Source organism: Poecilia mexicana, unplaced genomic scaffold (genome assembly GCF_051168715.1).
Source record: "Poecilia mexicana isolate PSO_F unplaced genomic scaffold, ASM5116871v1 scaffold_9, whole genome shotgun sequence".
In the NCBI taxonomy this organism is placed as follows: Eukaryota; Metazoa; Chordata; class Actinopteri; order Cyprinodontiformes; family Poeciliidae; genus Poecilia; species Poecilia mexicana.
Genome location: NW_028263378.1, coordinates 22,850,340 through 22,873,217, shown reverse-complemented (window position 1 = coordinate 22,873,217; position 22,878 = coordinate 22,850,340). Strand labels below are relative to the sequence as shown.

The following is a 22,878-nucleotide window of genomic DNA, read 5'->3' as shown; positions in this document are numbered from 1 at the left end:
GATTTACCATATGTACGCATGCATATAAATAAAAGACCCCATCAGATTATTCAATAAAAAAGCTTTTATTTGCAGATGTTAAAGCTCCTTCAAAAATTTTACTACAACTAGATGATTGGCCTGCATACATCAGACATAAGCTTTTTGAGCCTCTGGAAATAAATGCAAAGCTAAGTCAGTCTAAAGCATTGGTCCAGGAGCACAATGTGCTACCTTTGCTGCCACGATACAAAATATTTTGGGGTTGAGGGAGGATTTAAGCAGTGACAACTTCAACAGAATCTTTTGCTTATTGCTAAATGTCATGACAGTCGAAGACACGTCTTCTCAGTCTTCCACGAGTGCATAGGGCACCATACATGTCAAAAGATAATAAGGGATTATCCACAGCTGCTGAATATCATTGGAGATCTTTGGCTTTTTCCACTTTGGTCCCAGAGACAGGCTTTTAGTTTTCGCCACAGAGAGCAAGCAGGATCTTCTCATAGTCCCCTTTCGTGTCATCCTGATGGTAAAAGAGAAACAGTTAAACTCTAAAAGTTTTGAATGGCCTATTATATCCATCTTAATATGTAAAGCCCGACATAATAGAAGAAAACGTCATGGTTTGTTATCATCAGTAGACGTCTGCTCACCAGAATGTCCTGGTAGAGCGTTTTGCCGTAGTTTTTCTTGTACTCATCCTTGATCCGCTTCATATCGATCTCAGAGCGACTCACCATGATGCGAGTCAGGATGTGTTTGCGGGTGCCTTTACCCTGATGGAGAAAGAGCAAAGCAACGAATTAGGAAATGTTTTGCTAGTCGGCACAGAGTAGACAGAACCTTGCTGCTACACAGACTCCACCTTCATGGCCAAGTAGAGCTTTTCCGCAAAGAACGCCGGCCTGCTTCCAGCACATTTCACTGTTGCAATTCAGAAGAATGAATCAAGATTAATTCTAGTAGAGGTCATAATCATTTCTTAAGTAAATGAAAATCATGAGCACAAGTATCTGCCTTCACCTATTGCTGTGAGGCAGCTTTCTATATCTCCCTTCATCTCCAAGTCGATAGCTTTGGCCATGTCCACTTTGCTGTATTTTGAATACCTATCAAACACTAAAACAAAAATAAAGAAAGAAACAGAATAGTGTTATCTCTGAAAGGGACGGAAACATCTTACTCAGCAGGTTACCACACTGACCTTTGCGGAGGTGTGGGGCGCTCCTGGTGGTCAGGATTTCGATGAAGGCGGAGCAGTCTTTGCCCTTCCTCCCCTCGCCGGCTTCGTACAGAGTCCTGGCATCGCTGTCAATCAGCTGCTCATTGACTCCTTCAGTCCTGCCAGCCTACGACGTGTAACATCACATTAAACCATTAAACACTTATTTATCTGCGTTATCAACCTAAAAAAGAGAAAAACACAATGTATACAAAAAATACAAAGCTCAGACAAGCAGAATATTCAGATAAATGTAAGAATGCAGTATGAAAGTTAAAAAAATGTTACTTTATTTGCTGATAACATATCCATATAAATTAAGAACCATTTGCTAAACTGAACACTTTATTTGAAGGGGGTGAATAAGACTGTCATGACACTGTCATAAACACCTGTCATGAACATGAATAAGCCTTCATGAATATTTATGACTGTTGTCATAAAGCGTCATTCGGTAAATTATGACACTTTTAATACAAAGTTGACATTATTCAAAATGTCTTTGTTATGACAACTTGACATTAACCTAGAAATCATTACTGATATAAATTTGTTATAAAAGTATTACTGATTACACTTTAAAAATTAGGTAACTTTATGTTATTAAAGGTAAAGTTTAAACAGTAATGATTTCTAGGTTAATGTCAAGTTGTCATAACAAAGACATTTTGAATAATGTCAACTTTGTATTAAAAGTGTCATAATTTACCGAATGACGCTTTATGACAACAGTCATAAATATTCATGAAGGCTTATTCATGTTCATGACATGTGTTATGTCACGTTTATGACAGTGTCATGTCAGTCTTATTCAACCCCCTTCAAATAAAGTGTTACCCTCACATGTCACTCAAATTATAAGCATCTCAAAAGGATTACATCTCCAGATCTTTGTGAGTGATCAGTTTGCATCGTTTGAGTACTTCTGACAGGACTTGCAATTCATTTCAACCTTATTTTTTGTCAATATTGATGAAAAAATAAATAAAACTATAATCTAAAAGTTGATATTTCCCCAAGCTCTTTAGTTTCTAGATGTTGTTTTATTTGTTTGATCATTGTCAAATAAAATCAGCAAGCACTGGAAAGAGAAATTCTGTTTGGATTTAGGAGATGCTAAGTGTTATAGAGTCTTTTTGTAAATGTTTCAAAGTCTGTGTTGCACAAGAGACATTTTTATGTCTTAATTATATGTGGCAGATGTCAAATGTCTACAAGCACTATGTCCAGCACCTTTTTCTTCTTCACTCAGACTTTTCCTGAAAATATTTGACTATTATCATGAAGCATAGGAGAAAAACACCTAAAAGTCAAACTTGTTATTTTTGGGTGCTACTCAGTAAAAAGCAACTGTAGGGATAATTATCCTTAAAGTAAAACTATTCTGCAAGAATTAACCTTAACTCCTCCATCGTCTCAAAAAATGGTCGTTGCTGGGTATGATTTCTCAAAAGAAAAATTAAGGTTTATCTGAAATCAAGTATAAATTTTGTAAAACCTGGGAACCTTCCAAGGTTTTCTGGCTAAAATGAAGGACACACCTTGCAGAGAGCAAGGAGGGCAGCCCTGAAGTCTCCGCTGGTGTCCGACCTGATGTCCTCCTCCAGATCCTTCTTGTAGTCTAGGAAATAAAAAAAAATCATTAAAATTCACCTTGTAAAAACATTTCGGCCTTTTCGTGAAAAACTATCCTCCAAATATTTACTGCCTACTAGTTTAGAGTCTCCTCCTAAGCTTTTTAGGTGCATACCTTCCTTGTAGGCCTTCTTAATGTCCAAGACCTGCCTGTTGGTTCTGGAGGCCAAGATCTCGATCAGAGTATCCTCATCTGTCCCAAGACCCTGACACAGGAATGTGTGAGCAGAAATATTAGCATTGTGAAAAATACCTGGTATCATAACAAACCCAAATCCAACAACCCAGCTTCCACCTTCCAATAAGAAAACAATGGATGAATGTGTGGAAGTAGGCAGGTGTCTTTATTTAACAAAAATAACAGAGGATGGCACTGCCGAAGCTTCGGGCTGCAGAAGGAGGAAGTATAATCCCACTCAGAAAAGCAATAGTTGGTCAGAAATGTTATTGTATCACATTAATTGAATTTTATATCACAAAGTTTTGGGTATTCATTTGATTTGGAAATGACATCATTATGATGCTAAAAAGTGTTGAAACTTTTGTTTTTCCCCTTTATATGATATGTGTTCTCACAAAAGTAACACAATCACAAACATGTATTTTTCTTCACTATGTATGTCACTGAATTAAAGAACAAAAAGCCGTGATAAGTACTTATAAATACATTAAGAAATTTTCTGCTTTTCCAAGTCCTGAACTTTAAATTTTGATCTGGATAGTCATGGGTCTCCAAGCAGTCAAGAGTTCAATTTATAATACGACTGCCAAAGACATAAAACATTGTAAAAGTGGCACGTGTAAATTATTTATCGTCATTAAAAGCTCACATTAGCTCACATTTGTAAGCAAAAATGAGGGAAACACATTGATTTTGGCATGTAGTGCTATTAAAAGTTAGCATCGCTACAGTTAGCTTACAGCTGTGTCGTGCCAAACTCAGTGCGACGTCATACTCACATCAGAGGTTCGAAATTTAAGAAAATGTTTAATAACTTTATACTATTTATGTGGCAGCATATTACTGAACTCTGATCTGCTGGGCAAGTTTCACTTTAGCAGTCAGAACCCTGGTTTTAGTGCAAAGTTAAAGCTCCATTATCCCACCTTTAAACACATTTCAAACTATCTACATTTTTATTTAGTGACATAACCAAGTCCTATGCGACTTATTTGTACGTTGTACTTGTTTAGTTATAGTGGAACAGTTACATTTTTTTAACGTTTATCTGATTTATTTATTAGTGTGCTGTTTCAACGGATCTACTGAACTCTGTGCATTTGACCGACCTTCATTGCCAGCTTCAGCTGCTGGGCGTCGTACTGCGCCGGTGTCTTCAGCAGAGCCAGCACCACTTCCTCCAGATCTCCTTTCAGGGCCTTTTTCAGTTCTGTTTCCAGAGGCTACGAACAAAGTGAAGTCACATATAAGCACAAAAATAACCCGACGCATGATGTTTTGTTCTGCCACCGATACATTAGAGGAGCGATTCTGACCTTCCCGTAGGCCTGTTGGTACGCCTCTTTGATGTGCTGCCTCTGGTCGTTGCTCCTTTTGACCAGAACATCGATGATGGTGTGCTCATCCACGCCTGCAGTGTGCGATTGGTTAAGATAATGATTTGATTCGTGGAGTTGCAATGACACATCATGCATAGAAGATGGTGTTGATGTTTTTCTTTAGTTTTAAGGAACAGCATTCGGCCCATCACTCTTTATTTTTAGAGGACTTAGCATCCAAAATGCAGAGTGCATTAGATACATTAAAATAAAAGAACAATTTTAAATTTAAAACTCTATTAATCAAAACCAAATCAAACTGTATTGTAAATTGTTTAAAAGTAACATGAACTAAAAAAGTACAATAAAACGCAATAAAGTCAAACTAGGAATAACAGCAAGATCTGAAATAATAAAAAATAAATCTGACAGCTAAAGGTCAGCAGAAATCCAAATCTTTCAAACCAGCAGTGGTTCCTGCAGCCCTCAGGTCTTCAAGACCAGAGAAACATGTTCACATGTGCCTAAGCAGCATCTAATTGTGCATCTAAAATTCACCTTTAGTCTTGATGGCTTTTTCCAGAACTCCAGCGTCTGCACTGGGGTTGAAGTTTGGAGCAGCAGTCACCGTTCCCTCGTTCTTGAGGAGCTAAAAGGGAACACAGGTGATTGGTGAGGCTGTCTTATTTGATTGATCGCTGCAAATAGGAGTGCATGAGGTATGTTGCAAGAGTTTTTCTTTCTTTTTTTTATTTTAAAGCCTTATCTGCTCAAATGGCAAAACAAACACAATTGGGTATTACATGTATTTATGAAGATCACACAGAAAATGACACTTGCAACAGTCTTTATTCTTGCTTTTTGCGCATCCACGGCTGTGAGTGCCATGTGGTGCACTGAGCAATACTGTAGGAGATGAAAAAATTGTGCAATGTTCTCCCTAATTCAACTTTAAGCAATCGGAGAAAGCAGAAGTAGCATTTTGTGTTTGCAAAGTTTATAAAGGGAGGGGCACAAATTCCTGCTTCCCTGAGTCACACACTCCCAGAGCTTCAGCCATCAGTCTCATTTCACACAACCTTAAAAGTCCAGATTTCCTTTCATTTTTCTCTTTTCAGCTCTAATTTTGTCTTTGTTTTAGCCCTACAACCTTTTCCTTCCCTCTTTACGCCCATTCATGTAGTTCCTTTGCTATGTTGGAGACTTTTTTTTCTTTTCCTCTACGCTGCCTTCTGCCTGATCAGTTTTTCCATCAGGGCATACAGCAGAGGAAGGAGAAAAAAAGGGGAAAAAAACAGAAAGGTTGGCCTTAGCAACTAAAGCAGTGCTAAAGAGTTACTCACTGACTCATCGGGCAAGCCCAGATAAACTGTCTGCTGCAAGAAGGCTTGGATGAAAGACATGTTGGGAGAGTTGGTTCTGTCTGTAAGAGGAGAGGACAAAGTTAGAGAAGAAGATGTCCGTTTTTAAGTTTTTAAGAGGATATTGCAGGCTTTGTTTTATTTAAGATGTTGTTTTTTTTTTTTTTTAGTTTTATTCAAATCCATCAAACCTGAATGCAGAGGAAAGACTCAGCCCTTCTGAACTGGATTTACAAGAGGTTTAGCGCTGTAATTATAACAATATGCAGACTGCGCAGCCGCACCCACCAGCTTGATATGGAGACAGACTTTTATAGACTCCATCATCCGTTTCTTATAACTTCAGATGGCGCCTGAATGGGAACTACAGCGGCGTAATATTACCGTAACAACTCTGCATTTGTATTAAACGCAAAACCTGCAACATCTCCGCAATCTCATCAGCCACACCCTCATCAATCCCGTTAGACACAGCATACTTACAGAGTTCAGTTTACACACAAACTCTAAGCTAAAGTCAGAAACTAAGAACAGGAGAACAGAATGCAGTTTTTTGTTTGTTTGGGGGTTTTTTTACTTACCGAGAGGCCTCAGAGGGGAGAAGTCAGTCTTACTGTGTGGTTGCAGGGGCGTTGTAAGGGCAGGAGAAGTGTATTTATGTCTGAGCTAAACTCCACCTAGTGAAGGGTCCAGCCCATACAACCCAGGCTCCACCTCTGAGATTGGACTGAGCCGCGTCTGCCCTGCACAGCCGAGCGCAGCGGAGCTCCGTCCATTACGCACGGCGGCGTTTAGTGCGCAGAAATCTGCGCGCATTTTCTCGTGCAGATGTTTAACAGCCACGCGGCTTACCGAGACATATGTGCGGGGAAAGCGCCAGGTCCTGATCCTTCATAAAAATGTTATCCTCTGGAAAATCACAGGGATACGCAACATCTGGGACTTCCGTGGGTAGTTTGCGTTATGGGGATTATTGACTTTATGAGAAATGCTTTACCTACTTGATGAGATCTTATTGTATTCTCCTAATATGGGCCGCCTGCAACATTCAGTTCATTTTACAGATTTAACACATTTACTTATTTATCAATGCATTATTATTATTATTATTATTATTATTATTATTATTATTATTATTATTATTATTATTATTATTATTATTATTATTATTATTATTATTATTTTGGCTGATTCAGTGTTTAAGTAGTCAAATGATTTCTCTTTAATTATGTTTGAACAAAGCCATATATGCATAACTTAGCCATATTACATCTTCAATTATGTAACTTGCTTACATGCAAAATGCATCACTGTAGATGTTTCAGATTACCCAAATATGTTTAATGTCACACTACACGAAAACAACTGAAGTAAATACAATTTGTTTTTCAATGTATTGCTTAAATGACAAAGTAAAAAAGTTTGAAAACCAGCAGAATAAAGAAATTGCTTAAATAGAACCAATGTGTGAAGTATGTTAAAAGAACTCTAAGTAAAAAAAAAAAAAGATCATGCTCCCATCTAAAGCAAGATCAGCTGTGAAATATTCTGAAATCAGTCTGGAAAGAATGACACAGGTATAAGACTTTGCAACTCCTAAAAACAATGGTGAGCAATAGTAAGCTTTTCTAGACTTACTGAGGTCAGTGACTTTTTCATCTCTTTCAGTCAAGGCATGATGTCATTTTTTTATCATCTCTGGGTGTGGCAACGGCACTGGAAGATTTCTAGACAACTTTGTTAATCTCTGTTTGATTTATGCTTTAACATAGATGTTCAACTATTTTTTTCACATTGACTCATTTTGCTTTGGACAACTTTTTTCCTTGATAAATGAAATCAGAATTTGAGAAATGTTACAGTTTCTTAATTTACTTATAGGCTATCTTTGTTTGAATGTCCGAAACATTTAAGTGTAATAAAAAGCAACCGATGCTATCACAAGCGACATTGAACCCAGTTAGCTTCCTTTGGTGAGTCTATTATTAAAACTTTCTACAAGACCCACACAAAGAGATAAACATAGGCCTCGGAGTTTCCTGAAAGGACCGTGGTTTTGGTGTGGTGAGGTAATGACTTACTTCAAGGTGTGGTAGACGATCGTGTCAGTGCAGCTCAGGCCTCATACGTGCCTCAACAGGGGGGCTCTTTGACAGAGAGATGAACAAAAGCCAAGGCAATGACACATTTGCATGACGACATCATTTCAACACAGGTAGAATTTGACGTCACGATAAATAATCAAACTTAGCAAACCTTTAGTGATGAAACTCATCATCATCACACATTTCGCAAGTTAAAAAACTTTCTGCTTTTGTCATTTGTACTTGTGAGTTTTGAAATGACACTTTGGTCCATTATTTGAAAAAGCTTCAGAGCTTCAGAGAGAAATACAGAGAGTGCAGGGTTGAATGCTGGGGGAAAGAAAAGTGAAGAGAAGGAAAAGCTGCATTTTCATTAAAGTGGCATCAAGGTTGGATTTGCTGCTAAGCAAGGTGTGTTAAACAGATGCTCCAGCTGTGGTCCAAATGCTACAAATGAGTCCTAGTCAGCAAACGAAAGGAAATCATCCCTGACCAGGTCAGCCAAAAACAACAGGGAAGAAAAATGCAATGTTAGACTCCAGCAGCAGATGCTGCAGGAACAGAGGAGCTGGCTATCATTTTTGAACCGCATCTCCAGGAGGAACATGGACTGTGAAAAAAAATACATTTCATTCAACTCCTTTTTATTGCAAGAAAGATAATTAGTCAGATTTGACCCTGATGAAGGAGAAACGTGTGCCATTTCCACCAAAACAAATTGAAATAAAACAACTCCTACAAGGGGGTAAACACTAAACATCTCCGAGTAACAACAAAGAGTCCAGTTACAATCTGGATCTAGCACAGGAGAAACCTGAGGACTCTTTGGGGGCATTTTTTTTTTTTTTACCAACGTGCTCTGCTGCTGTGAAGCCAGGAGCTGGTGAAACTCCATCTCTGCAGTTTAATATTTAAACCCTGTCGAGAGTTTGGTTCCCCTGAGGCATCGGGATTAGCTTGGCTTTGTCCTGCTGTAGCGTAGCAGCACCCAAACTGACCTGAGCCACACCGACAGGGAGCTCAGGACTCACAACCAGGTACTGATCTAAACTCATTTTAATCTAATTTCCCACCTCACTACTGCTTTGGATTGGAAGAAAAAGAAAAAACACTGATTCGTATTTTAATGTGGCGTGTTCTGGGAAATAGCTGCTTTTGGGGAGGGTGTTTCAGGTACCATGCAAGTAGAAATGGATCTGTTCCTGCTCCTGCTGAGAACTGTAGACAATTTCTTTAAAAATGTTAAATAAAGAAGAAGTATTTGGGATTTTCAGCTTGCAGCTTACAGAAGCTGGAAGAGGCTGAGAGGCAGATTACACTCTCTGCGTGAATTGGCTGTGTCAGCTTTGAGACATCTGCTAATATTTAAAGGATTGAACAAGATTTCATCATGTGGACAGAAATATTTGGACCAATTTGATTGCATATTAGGTAACTTTTTTTTTGTTTGTTTGTTTTCATCTATCTCGGCTCCATGGGGATTTTAACTTACTTTTCCCTGCAGATTTTTGGACTGATCCAGCTCCAAATGCTATAGAGAATCGGTAGAACATAAGAACAGCGGTGAGGACCGACACACATAATGTACATGGACACATCTGGGACGTCTAGAAGATCCTACTCCCTGACCTTCCTGGGAAAGAAAGTAGGGAGGCATCACTCAGTGGCACCTGCTGGGAAGCAAAGTAAGTGCATCACATAACACAACTTCCTGACAAGGTGAAATGGGAATTTATATATTTTTTTAAAGAGGAGGTTTCCACACTTTGTGTGGGGATGCGAAAGACACACTTAAAGCTAAGCACTCTCAAGTAAGCACACCTTTAGCAATTTATGCATGGTTGGTGTCAGATTTAGCTCTAGATGTTTCTGTAGCTGATGTAGATTTGTTATTTCAGAGCGCTAACAGAAGTTTTAAAGGCCTTCGTACATTTTCATCAGTAGACCAGACAAACACGTCACCTTCCTATTTATCAAACCAGTAAAGGTCAGTTTTCTCTCCAGTACAGAGAAGATAAACTTTGGAATGACTTTTTGCATTTTATGACAGGCAGTCTCAAATAAAACACTCAACTAAAATGATACAACAATGATTAGTTTTACCCAACAGTCTTTCTCTAAAAGAGTTTAATTATTATTTAACTCTATACTAACTTAAAGAAATGTCACTTTCTTTCCTTGTTGCGTGTTTTATTTAAATTCACATTAATACTATTAGGTGTTTTTATATTGTATTGATTGTATTTCAAATAATCAACAGATGAGGCTTTAAATAGGCCCACTGGGCTTTTACCTCTTCTTGCACTGTTAATTTCTTTTTTCTTGGTGTCCTTTAATCTGTATTTTAAACTATGCAAACTAAACTAAACTAATCTAAACTAACCGCATCTTGATAACTTACAGTAAATGTTTTTTTTTTAAAGTTTGCCGTATCATAAACTCTGCAGTTTCCTCCAGCTATTTTAAAATATCTCTGCAACTTGACTGTAGTCCTAATTTGTCTGATCTCAGGATACACTATAGATAAAACATTTCACACCTCCACAGCTGCTGTTTCGCAATTGACGGTGCAGCAACGGTCAGAGTGAAAATAAGAAACGGTGGCGGAGAGCACCGTGACAAATTCACGGCTGCATGAATTTGTCTAAGTTACTGTACTTGTTTGAATTACACATTCTGTTGTGTTGTTGCAAAGTAAACACAGGTTATTATTAACATGGGTTCCTTTCCATCAATGGCAACATTAACTAGCTTCTAAAATGTTGTAGGTGCTTTAAAGTCAGAAGTGACACAGAAAGTTACAGAGGAATTCAGAGTTGCAGATCTTCTTGCTAAGAGTTGCTGTGGGAAGGCTCACACCAGTGTGAACAGAAAACCTCTTTGAACGTGCCGGAGTCGTTCAGCTGCAGTCTGGGCTTGAACTTAGAGAAGTATGTCTGGAATGCTAAGAAACTGATCAAGACTCACACCATAAACATTTCAAGAGGAACTGAAAGACGTCTAGTGAAATATATTTTTGATTTTATTTTTAATTTCACAAGAAGACCTTGCCTAGGTGTGACATATAAGCACTTATATCCACATGACCTCCATGCAGTGTTCATTCAGATCATCTGAATGTTGCTCTCTGTCTCAAGTTGCCTGGGAGACGACTATCGGGTCGACCGAGGAGCCGGAGGAGCCGTCCCAGTCAGGCCACGCCCCGTTGTGGGAGCAGGATTTGGAGAACCTACCTGGGAGTGTGCCTGAATTAAAGGAGCAGAGGCCAAGTCCAAAATTTCCCAACCCACAGCTTCAGCAGTACGGAAACAACGCACCAGGTCAGTCTTAGTCTCATTCAGCTTCGCTCTGGTTTAAGTCTTTGGGTTCTCTTTCTGTCTGCTCCCAAGCTAAGGCAGCTGATGCATTTCCACATGATAGGAACGTTTTCTCAGTATCCTGACATGATTTCTGTTTTTCCACTGAAAGGTATTTCTGAGAAGAGAGTAACAGCATGACGACACGCCTAGATTCCTGTACCAGAAAACAAAGAGGGGATGGGAGTGTGACAGATAGAGCGGAGAAAGATTTAAAGCAGACTGATTGGAATCACTCAGGGCTTTACATATAAGCTGATGCAAAAGGTTAAAAAATTATCAGGAAATAACCTCTTTGATCATTTCAAATTAAAAGTGGTTATTTTATTTATTTTTTTTTTTTGTTTTTGTGTAAATCACCATAAAACTGCACACATTCAGTCAGATGTCATCTTGAAATTGTACAAAACACTTTGAATAAAATGTGATGTTCTTGAAATGTATGTCTTCATTCTTGTGCTCAAAATGGATCAATAAAATTGTCATAAATGTCTCATAAATCAGTTCAATCATTACAGAAGAGTCCACCTTGAACTACTTCTTCTCATCTGTAAAAAAAAAACATAAAGTTAATAATTACACTCTTGAACGCTTTCGCTTGATGTTGATCATGTGACTGAGAGGCGCATGGATGAGTGTGTTAACGCTGGTTAACACACTCATTTAACATTTAGGTCTTCTCAACCTCAACAGACTCAACAGTTTTTCTTGCACTTTACTATTAAGCACCACTTCGTGTTGGTCTGTCACATTAAAATCGCAGCAATGTAGACTTGTAGTTACGTCACTACAAAATATAAAAACGCTGTAGGTGGATGTAGATTTTTTTGCAAGGCACTAAATCCACAGGCAACTCCAAAGGTGGTGAACATGTTTCCTCTGTTCTTATTTATAGCCAGAGGCTGATGGGCTGGAATGTGTTTTATTTAAAACTCTGAACATCCTACGTTATCTTTGTAGCATTCTGGATTTATTTATTCTTGAGAAACAATCAGTGAGACGGCTGGATACAGTTCCCAAACCTCTTCACTGTTAAGCCGTTTGTAGATCAGGTTCCAGTCATTTGAGGGAATTTCCAAAATTTTTGTTGCCACATTTTTGCTGAGTATTAAAGAAACCAAGAAGAAAAATAAGCTTGTGTGTAAAATAAATCGTTCTTTCTCTATGTTGCAAAAATGACAACTCAATATTTGGAGTAACAACCTGATAGATTTAGAGTCACAGAAAATTTCTTGCAGATCACCAGAAGCATTTTAAGGTTCAGCAAAGTGAATAAATATTTTACCAATATCATCAAAGACATTATCATCAAATATGTGTTACCAGCTCCCAAATGCAGCAGAATTGAAAGCCAGATTAATGAACACCTCTACAGCAAAAAGTGGTATAATCTGAGATAATAATCCTATGTCTCACCAGATTTAGTTTGTGTTTTGAACAATTCAGCTTCTTCTATTTTCAAATAGATATATATTTTTTTAGTTTTTGTGTGTTTTATGCCTTTGTTACACCAGATTTCCCCTTTTGTTGGACAATAAGGGTGTTTCTATTCTATTTTATGATAATGTAAACTGTAATAATCCATTGAAATTTCAACAGGAGTACCTTCACCTTACACTAGTGAATGCGTCTGTCGTGACATGCCCAATTATAATACCTCATATTAAGAAAAGGTAAAGCGCCCCTATCATCGGTGACTCTAAACACACCCAGTAGAGAGGATAAGTGTGGCTGGCTGCTTTTGTTTTTCCAGAAGGATTGGCTCTGTGAATGTCTGACGATGGAAAAGTGACTGCAAACAAGACAGAGAGGGTAGAGAAAATAAAGAAAGAATTAAGCTGATAGAGCAGTACAGGTCCAGTTTTAATTATTATTTTCAAAAATAAAGATTCAGACAAAAAGCTCTAAATAATTACATAAACAAAATTTAAAAAATGTGTGATCCAGATGCGACATCCATATGTTCAAGTCAAATTTCATGTTTCAAATGTGAATGCCTTCTCTTTCTCTTTTGTCCTTGAACTCTTTGTGTTTTTAACAACGACCCTCCAACTTTCCTGTGCAAGACACGCATCGGCACAAAAACCCGTGGAGGAGGAGGTGGGCTGCTTTTAGACGCTGGATTGCTGCAGACAGGAGGAAACGCAATGGACAAGGTTTTGTATACAAAATAAATTATGTTAATATGATGAGTATCTGTTTGGAGGCATTTTTAGATATATTTTTTAATAATAGATATTTGCATCTACATTTAAACCGCTATTTTAAATTTGCTTTTCTTTCTTCAGTGGATCAGAGGATAAGAAAAACTGGATATAAACGATTATTTTACCTTGTTTGACCTACTAACAGCACATCTTAGACAAGAACCCCAAACAAATTTTTCAAGTTCACTTGGAGTTCCCTGGCAGCACGTTTATTATTTAACATTTAAGTTTAAAAAAAACAAACATATAAATACATATAAAACATGAGCTACCAAGTGAATCAAGGAAAGAAGTATTTCATTGAAACAGTTCACAGACATGAGAGACGGCTGGTGAGGAGAAGGATTTGGTAGGAAGTTGAGATTAACTTCACAGGTTGCTTTGATAATAATTATCGACCTGAGTTCCTTCTCTAGAGTAAACAACAATCATCCGTATTTATTTTCACGCAGGCTCATCAGAATCTCAGCTGGGAGTCGGCTGTGACGCCAGAGAAGCCGAGCGCTCACAGGAACTCAAGATTTACATCCCCTATGAGTCGGCTGAGCTCTGCATCACTCAGGTAAAACAATGAGCAGCACAGGAAAACAGTGCAAAACAAGTAAAGGAGCTCACACAGCAAAAATACTTACAGTGAAATCTGTTTTGTGCAAAGTATTCAGACATCTTTCTCACATTCTGTCACATTGCAACCACAACCTGCAGTACGTTTTGACGGGATTTTATAGGATGGATTGACACGAAATATTGCATTATTGTGAAGCAAGGGGGAAAAAAATGCTAAATTGTTTTCGCATTCCGTTATTTTAGAACCTAAAAAGTCAAAGTAAAATTAATTTCCTTTAAAATTATTCTAGAATAATAGATGAAATTTGCTCAGGGATATTGGAGAGCACACAGGAGAGAGGTAAGAAGCTAAGAGCAGGGTTAGGTTATGACAAGAATTAACTTGTCATACAAATGTGTTAGTCTACAAGATAAAACCTTAATAAGTACACATACTTTTGTAAATGTAACATCACAAAATTTAAAGAAATTCAAGGAGTATAAATCTCTTCAACACACTTAATATCTACTGTTATTTCACTGAAAACCAAAACTGTAATTTTATCTCCTAAAGCAGCGAATGCTGAATGTCAAGCAACCATCAAGGCATTTGTGTGTGGTTGTTCAGTGTGAGCACATGGATAAACACAATGGTGCTACTGTCAGATTTCCTGTGTTTTATTCTTACTCACTCTCACATGGTTGCCCTGACGCTGCTACCTCGAAGCCATTAGATCATCATGTTGCAAAACAGGACGCAGTTTTGCACATTTCGGCTAACTTACAGCATATTGTGTACGAGCAGATTTCTGAAGACATGAAGGCAATGAAGAGGAGGCATCTGCAAACAGTGCAGGAACTGGAGGATCATTTCCAGTTCACAGCTCAGGAGACACAGGTAAAAGAAGAAAAAAGTGTAAGAGTGTGTGAATGTGAAGTTAAACAGAACTCTCATTGAAGTTCTGCGTGTGTTCTCAGGAACGGATCGTACAGAAGGTCAGATCTCACTATCAGAACAAACTGAACACTGTGAGGAGATTCCTGGACCTCTACCAGGACAAAGTGGAGGAGAAGAAGGCTGACCTGGAGAAGAAAGTTGCAGTAAGAAATGCATCTTTTCCTTTTCATGCAAACATTTTCATTTACTAATCCATTATTTCTGTTCCCCCCATATGGTGCATCATGTTGACTGAAAAGCACAGGACATAACTGAAGACGTGTGTGTGTACTGCAGGAGCTGACTGCGCACAATGAGCGGCTGCTGGAGGAACAAAGAGCTGAGAGGAAGAGATGGAAAGAAGAGACCCTGCAATGGCAGAGAGAAAAAGTCAGGAAGCAAGTGGCAGGCCCTACAACTCCTACACCAGAGCACACTCTGGTGGCCGTATTGCAGAAGAGCGGGAGTAAAAAAATAACGCTTCTGTTTTTCTTTTGTGTCAGAGCAAAATGCTGGAGCTGTTCTCCAGTAGGCTGGATGCCCTGCACTGCCACCAGGCCTCCAGTGAGTCCAGCAGCATTTGGCGACATGGAAAACAAAGAAAAAGGGCTGAAAAGTTACTCTGTGTGTGTTTCCCCGAAAAGCACTGCAGGAGCTGCAGATGGCCAGGCAGGAAATAGGGCAAGTCCAAGAAATATTGATAGTATCTTCATCACAGGCGCAACAGGAAGCAGCAGAGGAAGAGGAGTCAGACAAGAAAGAACAAACGGAGGTGGGTTGGATCATCAGAATGACAAAATATTTGTTCAACATATTTTCTTTTGTTTTGTTTAATCTGTGAGGGTAATCATTTAACGTAGAGTGGTGTACAAAAGTATTTTGCTCCTTAATTGTCTCTTTTAATTTGTTTTTGCTTTCTGGTCACTCTTAATCTTTCAGATACTCAAACAATTTTTTGACATCATGCAAATGTAACCTCTGTAAATAAAAAAAATAGTTTTTTTAGTGATGATTTTAGTTATTATAGGAAAAAGCTAAGCCAATTTAACTCTAAAGCAAAAAAAGAACATTAGTTAGTCCCCTTTGCTAAATCGTGGCTATACAATGATTAACCACATTTGTTTTAATTTTTGGCTAAATTTCACCTTCCTCTATGTTTCAAGACCAAGCAAAAAATATGTTTGCCATAAAAAACACATTTTCATGATCTGTTTGAAATTTCTGTTCCATGGGTTTATGGACAAACTGGAAACCTTTTGAAGGTGTCGCTCCCAACACATCCAGTCTGAGACTCTATTACTACTCTTTTTTTTTTTTTTTTTTTTTTTTACAAAGAAGAGTACAACTCCATGGTAGCAGTGGTTCCTACCAGAGGTAGCAGAATGTTTTTTTGCTTGTTTGTTTGTTTGTTTGGTTTTTTTGCATATCTGTTTGATTAATAAAAATGGACAAATCAAATTCCTCTATTTACCTGGGTTACCTTTGTTTGATATTAACATTTAGTGATTGTTTAAATGCAAGCAAGCGCATTTTTATGTCACCGTGCAAATTGTATTCAGACATGCAGTGTCTCAGATCAGCCACTGGAGGGAGCCAACGCCCGCCTGGAGGAGCTGAAGGAGAGCCTGTACCAGAAGGAGAGGGAGATCACTGAGCTCCTGGAAGCAGAGAGGATCCCTGTCCCTCCTGTCCTACAGCCACACTGCAGCGTCCTGCTCCCCACCGTCATAATCAAGGTGCCGGCCACACACTGTGCAGAACAGCTGCCCTCAGGCTGCTTCTCACATTATCTCAAATATGTCTTCCAAAGTTGATGTTTGATCCCTTACAATCATTTTTCCTCAAGGCCCATGAAATCTGCAGTGTAGTGCCTGAGTCGAGAGCTCTTTTGTACCAAATGATTGACGACAATCAGGTTGCTTTGGCTGAAGCCAGAGACAAACTACGTCTTCATCTGCAAACAGCTAAACAGGACAGCAATGAAAAAGAGAAGACTCCCAGACAAGAGGGGTTAGAGATATTCATAACTGTCTGCAAAAAAATTACCATGGCTTGAAATATCTGTATAAACCTTTACTGAGGAAAAAATATTAAAACTGCAGTTTAAACGTTTGTTTCACTTTATAGGTCAGATGAGTCAAGTCTGTCTTTTCTGCAAGAGACAGTGAGGGAACACGAGGTGTGTCAAATTGCTTTGGGCTACATCAAATCTGGGGAATGCCCTGTAATGAACGGTGAGTTCAACTCTAAGGAATATTGGCCCAAAAATGCATGAGTAAATTAATAGCTACAAACGCTAGAGGACAATAACTGATCAAAACACTGATCACACAAGCTGTTATAATAAACATTTTCAATATTTTCTATTGAGGGAGTTAAACTTTTACCTATCACCCACAGCTGTGACGTTCATTGACAATTCCTGCATGACATTACAAAGCGCTGCTTGCAATTAAGTTTGAGTTTCACATTCATGTATCACCAAACTAGTTGAAGGCTGAACTTCTTGCTTCAGTACAGAAACTTCTTCAACCACAAGTCTCATGAAAGATACAGACTTTTATCACAGTCAAGCCCAAAATTACTGGACTAGCCAAAGTTCTGGCTTGAATGTAACAGAGAATCAAGGGAGCAAAGATTAAGATAATGGCTACGAGGTTTCTAATTTCAAAGACTTGGAGATCATTGCCAAAGATAAGGAATGAAAATACAAGTGGGAACATGAAAAAGCTTCTCAGCAAAAGGTTTGATTATTGTAGTGCCTAAAACAGCTTTTCTATTGGCTATTGGGATATTTTAAATGTTAATAGAAAAGAAAAATGCTTAATTCGTCATTGTCATATCGTGCTTTGAGAGTTCCCCATCTCTCTTCCTATCAGCAACAAACATGGTTGAAAGAAAATAACTGAATCTAAATCAAGTAAGAGTATGAATAATTTTGTAACATAATCCATTTGAGCATATCAACCTTGCTGTTCTCTGCTGGAGAGCCCACATGAAGAATTAGACCAATGTTCCACTGAACCGACATCTTGAGGCAGATTCGAACCATTTTTATATTATAGTTACATCCGCCTTGCAATCACATCAGATGATCACATTTAGTTTTCCTATCTGAGAAATGACGAATGACTGATACTCAAGCTTGACTTTTACTCCGTGCTTAGATTGTGAAATGTCTGAGCTGGAGGACATCCTGGGACAAGAGACACTTCCAACCGCACAGAGGACTGTAAAGGGAATTGGCCAGCAGCTTCTCTTGCTGCAGGATCAGGTAAGCGATCAGATCAGGTTCTGCAACAACTTGCAGGACAAGTTTTAAGAGACTGTGGGGCACCAGCAGCAGAACCAGCGTAGGGATTGACCCCCAGACATGTTTCTTTTATGCATTAATAGTAAAATATAAAGACATTAAGATTTGTAACCATGTCCACATAAGCATAGAGTTTTTCCAAAATCTATTTGTCCATTGCTTGTACCAACTGAATCATTTCAGGTTTACTGGTACCTATCTATTCTAAAAATAAAAAAAGGACAATATATCTTTTTTTATTATTTAAACGTGAGATTCTTGGAGTTACTGGTTGGGTCAAAGTTGGGGCTATGAGATAATTGTTTTCCAAAAAACACCCCTTCAAATCATTGAATTTGGGTTTTTTGATCCTTTCAAAGGTGAGAAAAATAATAGAAAAATAGAAGTGATTGGGAATGACAGCAAGTCAGCCAGGACAACATACACTGGAAACTCAAAAACATAAAACATTAAAATCAGAAACCCTTCACTTCATGGCCTGGTAGAACTTGGGCTAGGTCCTATGAGAACATTTAAGCTAGAAATTTAAATCTATAATATACAGAAAGGAACCCAAAGCACTACTATTTGCAGAGCAGGTTTTAAACCCAGATCCTACAGGTTCTTGCTGAAACTTATTTTCACCATTAGAATCAAAACTTGCCTCAACGAACTGAAAATGCTTTTTGAATGAACAGGAATGTTTTCATTCACATCTTACTGTCTGGGTTCCACTGTATCAAAGTTTTCATTGTCTTCTCTTAAGCTGAAGCGAGAAAAGGAAGAGAAAAAGAAAGTAGTTGAGAATTACACATCAGAAAGAGCAATGAGGAAGAAATATTATAACATGGTGGAAGAAATGAAAGGTACACAGACATTGCCAACTCGCAATCGATTTTGTTTCAGTAAGGACTAGACTCTTGTGACTTTTTTTTTCATGCTTTTATGTCCGCATCAGGTAAAATCAGGGTGTTTTGTCGAATTCGTCCAGTGAACCGAAGTGAAGCTGCACAAGGTGGGGCCGTTGTGGTGGCTAAATTAGACGATTACTCTGTCACTGTGGAAACCCAACGTGGGCCCAGAGAGTTTCAGTTTGACAAGGTGTTCAGCACAGAGGCCTCTCAGGAAGATTTGTTTCAAGATGTAAACAGGTAAAACAATACAACACACAATATCAAACACTGTGTTTCTCAATAACCCCCAACACCTTCCTCCCACAGGCTGATGCAGTCAGTCATCGATGGATACAATGTTTGCATTTTTGCGTATGGCCAGACAGGCTCAGGGAAAACTTTCACCATGGTCGGGGACAAAGATCAGAAGAACCCTGGGATTATGCCCAGATCTTTCAACGCCATTTTTGACATCATGCGAGAGAACGGCTCTAAATTTGACTTCAAGGTAGCAGTCTTCCCCCTGCTTCTTCCTGTCTCTGGTTGCGGTGCCTCTTCATCCTTCCCCCCCTTCTCAGGTTTCGGCCTATATGCTGGAGCTGTACAACGACAGGTTGCAGGACCTCTTGGTGAGCCAGGCGGGTGAGGCCCATGCGCAGACACAACCCCATGGCCCCACCAGGCGGGTGGAGATCAAAAGGAACAGAAAGGGGGTTGTGTTCGCCCAAGGAGCAGAGACAAAGGAGGCTTCCAGTGCCCAGGAGCTTTATGCTCTGTTCCAACAGGCTTGCGCCAATCGACACATCTCCGCCACCAGTGAGTGCCCCGTACCGTGCAGTTCAAACAGGGCTGCGCTAAATGGTTTGGATTAATCCTTTTAGCTCCAGTTAGAGAAAAAGTAGCTAAGTACGTCATTATTGAACTGGTGAGCTGCATTGAGTCAGCTTTCGGAAGAGCCACATTTATTAGAATGTGATTGGGTGGGCTCTATCTGAAACTGTCTGTACAAAAGCGCATCACGATTCTGAACTAACAGCGCTGGTCATTTTCGTACCGCCGCTGTTTTTAAGAGATGAATGTGGAGAGTTCCCGCTCCCATCTGATTGTTGGCATCATGGTGGAGAGCAGGAATCTGACTAATGGGAGTGTCAACACCGGAAAGCTGAGCCTTGTAGACCTGGCAGGGAGTGAAAGAGCAGCAAAGACCGGCGCCAAGGACCACCAGCTAAAGGTGTGCTCATGTGTTATCATGAAAAGTATTCAAACCCCTTGAATATTTTTTTTGGTGAGTTTGTAGTTGTGCAACACTCTTCTTTTTCAGATTCTCTTTGAGATACTCAAGTCTTGGGATATTAACTTAAAACCTAAGTCTGCTTTAAGACTTGTTAATTTAGAATTTAGGAGTATCAAATTAAATGGGGTTGACTATTAACGCACTGCCTGCCACTTTGTAGGAGGCTAACTCAATCAACAAGTCTCTGAGTGCCTTGGGTGATGTGATCTCGGCATTGTCCGCGGAGCTCCCACATGTACCATACAGGAACAGCAAGCTCACTCAGGTGCTGGTGTAAGAACACATACACAAGCTAGATTTATCCAAAGAACATGCAGTAAACAAAAAAGCTGATGAAAACCAAATGTGGTCCTGGATTGTAAATTCTGTCATGCAAAGCAGCACAACTCTTTTCCCCGTCCTTTCCAGGTTATGCAGGACTCTTTGGGAGGAAATGCCAAAACCCTCATGATTGTCAACATTTCCCCATCAGAATACAATCTGGACGAAACTCTCACGTCTCTCATGTAAGAATCAGACACAAAAGAGACAGTAGTTGTTTTATTGTGCTGGTAGAAATCTATGTATTGAACTTGATGGATCTTTTCAGTTACGCAACGAGAGTGAAGGCCATAACCAACAACGCCCAGAGAAATGTGGACAGTAAAGAGATCGCCCAGCTGAAGGAGGTGCACACAGTTTCACTTTGTTCTGCTTTGATATGAAGCTCTGCTGTTTGACAATAAAACAAAATGTTTGATAATACTGCAGCAGTTTAAATGACTAAAGTCCTGGTTGCCTCTCTGTGTCTCTTAAAGGTGATCATGAAGCTGAAATCTGGACATGCTGTGGAAGAGGTGGATGTTTGATAGGCTGTTGTTTCTGCACACTGTGTTTTATCGGGCAGTCTTGTAATCACTGGCATGTTTAAAGGGTTTAAATGTTGGATGAAGATGGGGGGTTCATAAGTACGTCACGTTTTGCTTTGGAGATTGAAGGCTGTTTGAAAATGGATGTTGATGCATTGAGCTGTAAAATAAAGCTCCCACAATTCAGGTTTTGTTGGATGACAAAGACTTAGTGATTCATACATGTAAAGGATTATTATATATTTTATATATCTAAAAAAAATGTAAAGCAAAAAGCACATGTTGTGTTTCTTTAACAGTGAATTTACAAGCCAAGACTGAAAACTCTTTAATTTTTCTAGTTTGACTTATAATATGAAAGAAAAAGGACTGGAAAAGCTGTAGTTTAAAATGATCAGCTTTGATATTAATCTATTAAATGGAGCTGTTTTGAACTGTCTTATAATTTCATACACTGTGAATTTATTTATATTTTTACTTATCCTGTTGGGATTTTTTGTGACATACCCACAGCTGCAATTAATTGTGAAATGTATAAGGAGAAGAATTTTTTTTTTTTTTCATATTTTTACACAGACGACACTAAACACACAGATATAGCTACAAGACAACAATTTAGATCAAAGTGTTAGAATGGCCCATTCACAGTCTCGACCTAAATCCATATATTTGAAAATTAATGTCTAGGCCTGTCACAATAATCAATAAATCAGTTAATCGCATGATAAATTAAAACAATCATTTTCACTTGCATGATTTATCATTTTTCTCTTTTTTTTACCAAAAATTGAATGATAAAAGTCTTCAGTCTGATGATTTCGTCTCAACCAGCCCTTATTTTGAAGGGCAGTTTGAAGGGAATGACTGATTTTATTTGTTGTTTCTGTTTTGTTTGTTTATTTTGGACATTTAAAATGTCTTCCAGTTCCAGTGTTAAATGTGCGGTACAATATAAAGTTAATTGATCTGGAAGAATTGTTACTTGAAAATGGTTTCATAACAACAGTGTTATCATTTATCGCGATAAATTCTGGGACAATTTATCATCCAGCCAAATTTGTTATCGTGACAGGCCTGTTGATGTCCACATGAAAAAGATTCAGGAGTATGTTTTTGCAAGCCACTTATTTTCTGAAGCATATCAATTATTTATTTACAGAACCTGTAGAAGGTTGGATTTCCTGCTTCTTTGCTTGTTTTTGTTCCACTCCAAAAACTCTAGACCTTCAAAATAAATTGCTGGAGTCATTTTAGTACAGCTTTTCTTCTCTTTTTTTTTCTACCTGTAGCTGGACTTAGTCTTAATTGTCACGCTCTCCTAATCTGTGACGTAGATCCGACAAGTGGTTCTTTTTGTGTCGCAGTACAGAGGCATCATTTCTAACGTTGCGTGCTCCGTTTTATTGGCTGCTTTGGATCAGTGGCCAATCAACACACGCTGGCCTTCATTTGTTATTCTTGATGAGTTTAAATTGCACTGAGTCAGTCGGGTAGAGCAAAGTGAAGGACAAAGCCTGCAGTGAGGAGCAGAGCGCAGATGGAGGGGGTACATGACTGATGAAAGGGCTAACAGCTCCTTAGGTCTTCATAGTTTGCTTTGCTGATTAAACCACTTTGCTGCTGCACAGAAATAAGACAAAGGAAAATGGAGGATTGTTCTGTAATTGGAGTGTCTTACAAAAGCATCAATTTTTAAAAAATGTTATATTACACACACAAAC

The 22,878-nt window shown here is 38.7% G+C and overlaps 2 protein-coding genes across 2 annotated transcripts; one reads left to right on the top strand and one right to left on the bottom strand.

Moving 5' to 3' along the window:
- Positions 1–46: 46 nt before the first annotated feature.
- On the bottom strand, positions 47–6,384 carry anxa1a (annexin A1a). Its single transcript, XM_014968977.2, has 12 exons — positions 6,282–6,384; positions 5,683–5,762; positions 4,898–4,988; positions 4,337–4,431; positions 4,130–4,243; positions 2,955–3,045; positions 2,746–2,825; positions 1,187–1,331; positions 1,006–1,101; positions 848–906; positions 636–758; positions 47–505 (listed from the first exon to the last, which is right to left on the bottom strand). The coding sequence occupies exons 2-12, from the start codon at positions 5,740–5,742 to the stop codon at positions 449–451; spliced, it is 1,011 nt and encodes a 336-aa protein (XP_014824463.1). The 5' UTR covers positions 5,743–5,762; positions 6,282–6,384; the 3' UTR covers positions 47–448.
- Positions 6,385–9,041: 2,657 nt separating this feature from the next.
- On the top strand, positions 9,042–21,602 carry kifl (kinesin family-like). Its single transcript, XM_014968973.2, has 22 exons — positions 9,042–9,469; positions 10,922–11,104; positions 13,207–13,296; positions 13,800–13,909; positions 14,699–14,791; positions 14,872–14,994; positions 15,128–15,220; positions 15,334–15,394; positions 15,475–15,602; positions 16,390–16,566; positions 16,677–16,840; positions 16,958–17,064; positions 17,998–18,104; positions 18,889–18,988; positions 19,081–19,273; positions 19,343–19,523; positions 19,594–19,831; positions 20,086–20,246; positions 20,470–20,574; positions 20,718–20,815; positions 20,899–20,977; positions 21,107–21,602. The coding sequence occupies exons 1-22, from the start codon at positions 9,367–9,369 to the stop codon at positions 21,155–21,157; spliced, it is 2,745 nt and encodes a 914-aa protein (XP_014824459.2). The 5' UTR covers positions 9,042–9,366; the 3' UTR covers positions 21,158–21,602.
- Positions 21,603–22,878: the final 1,276 nt, after the last annotated feature.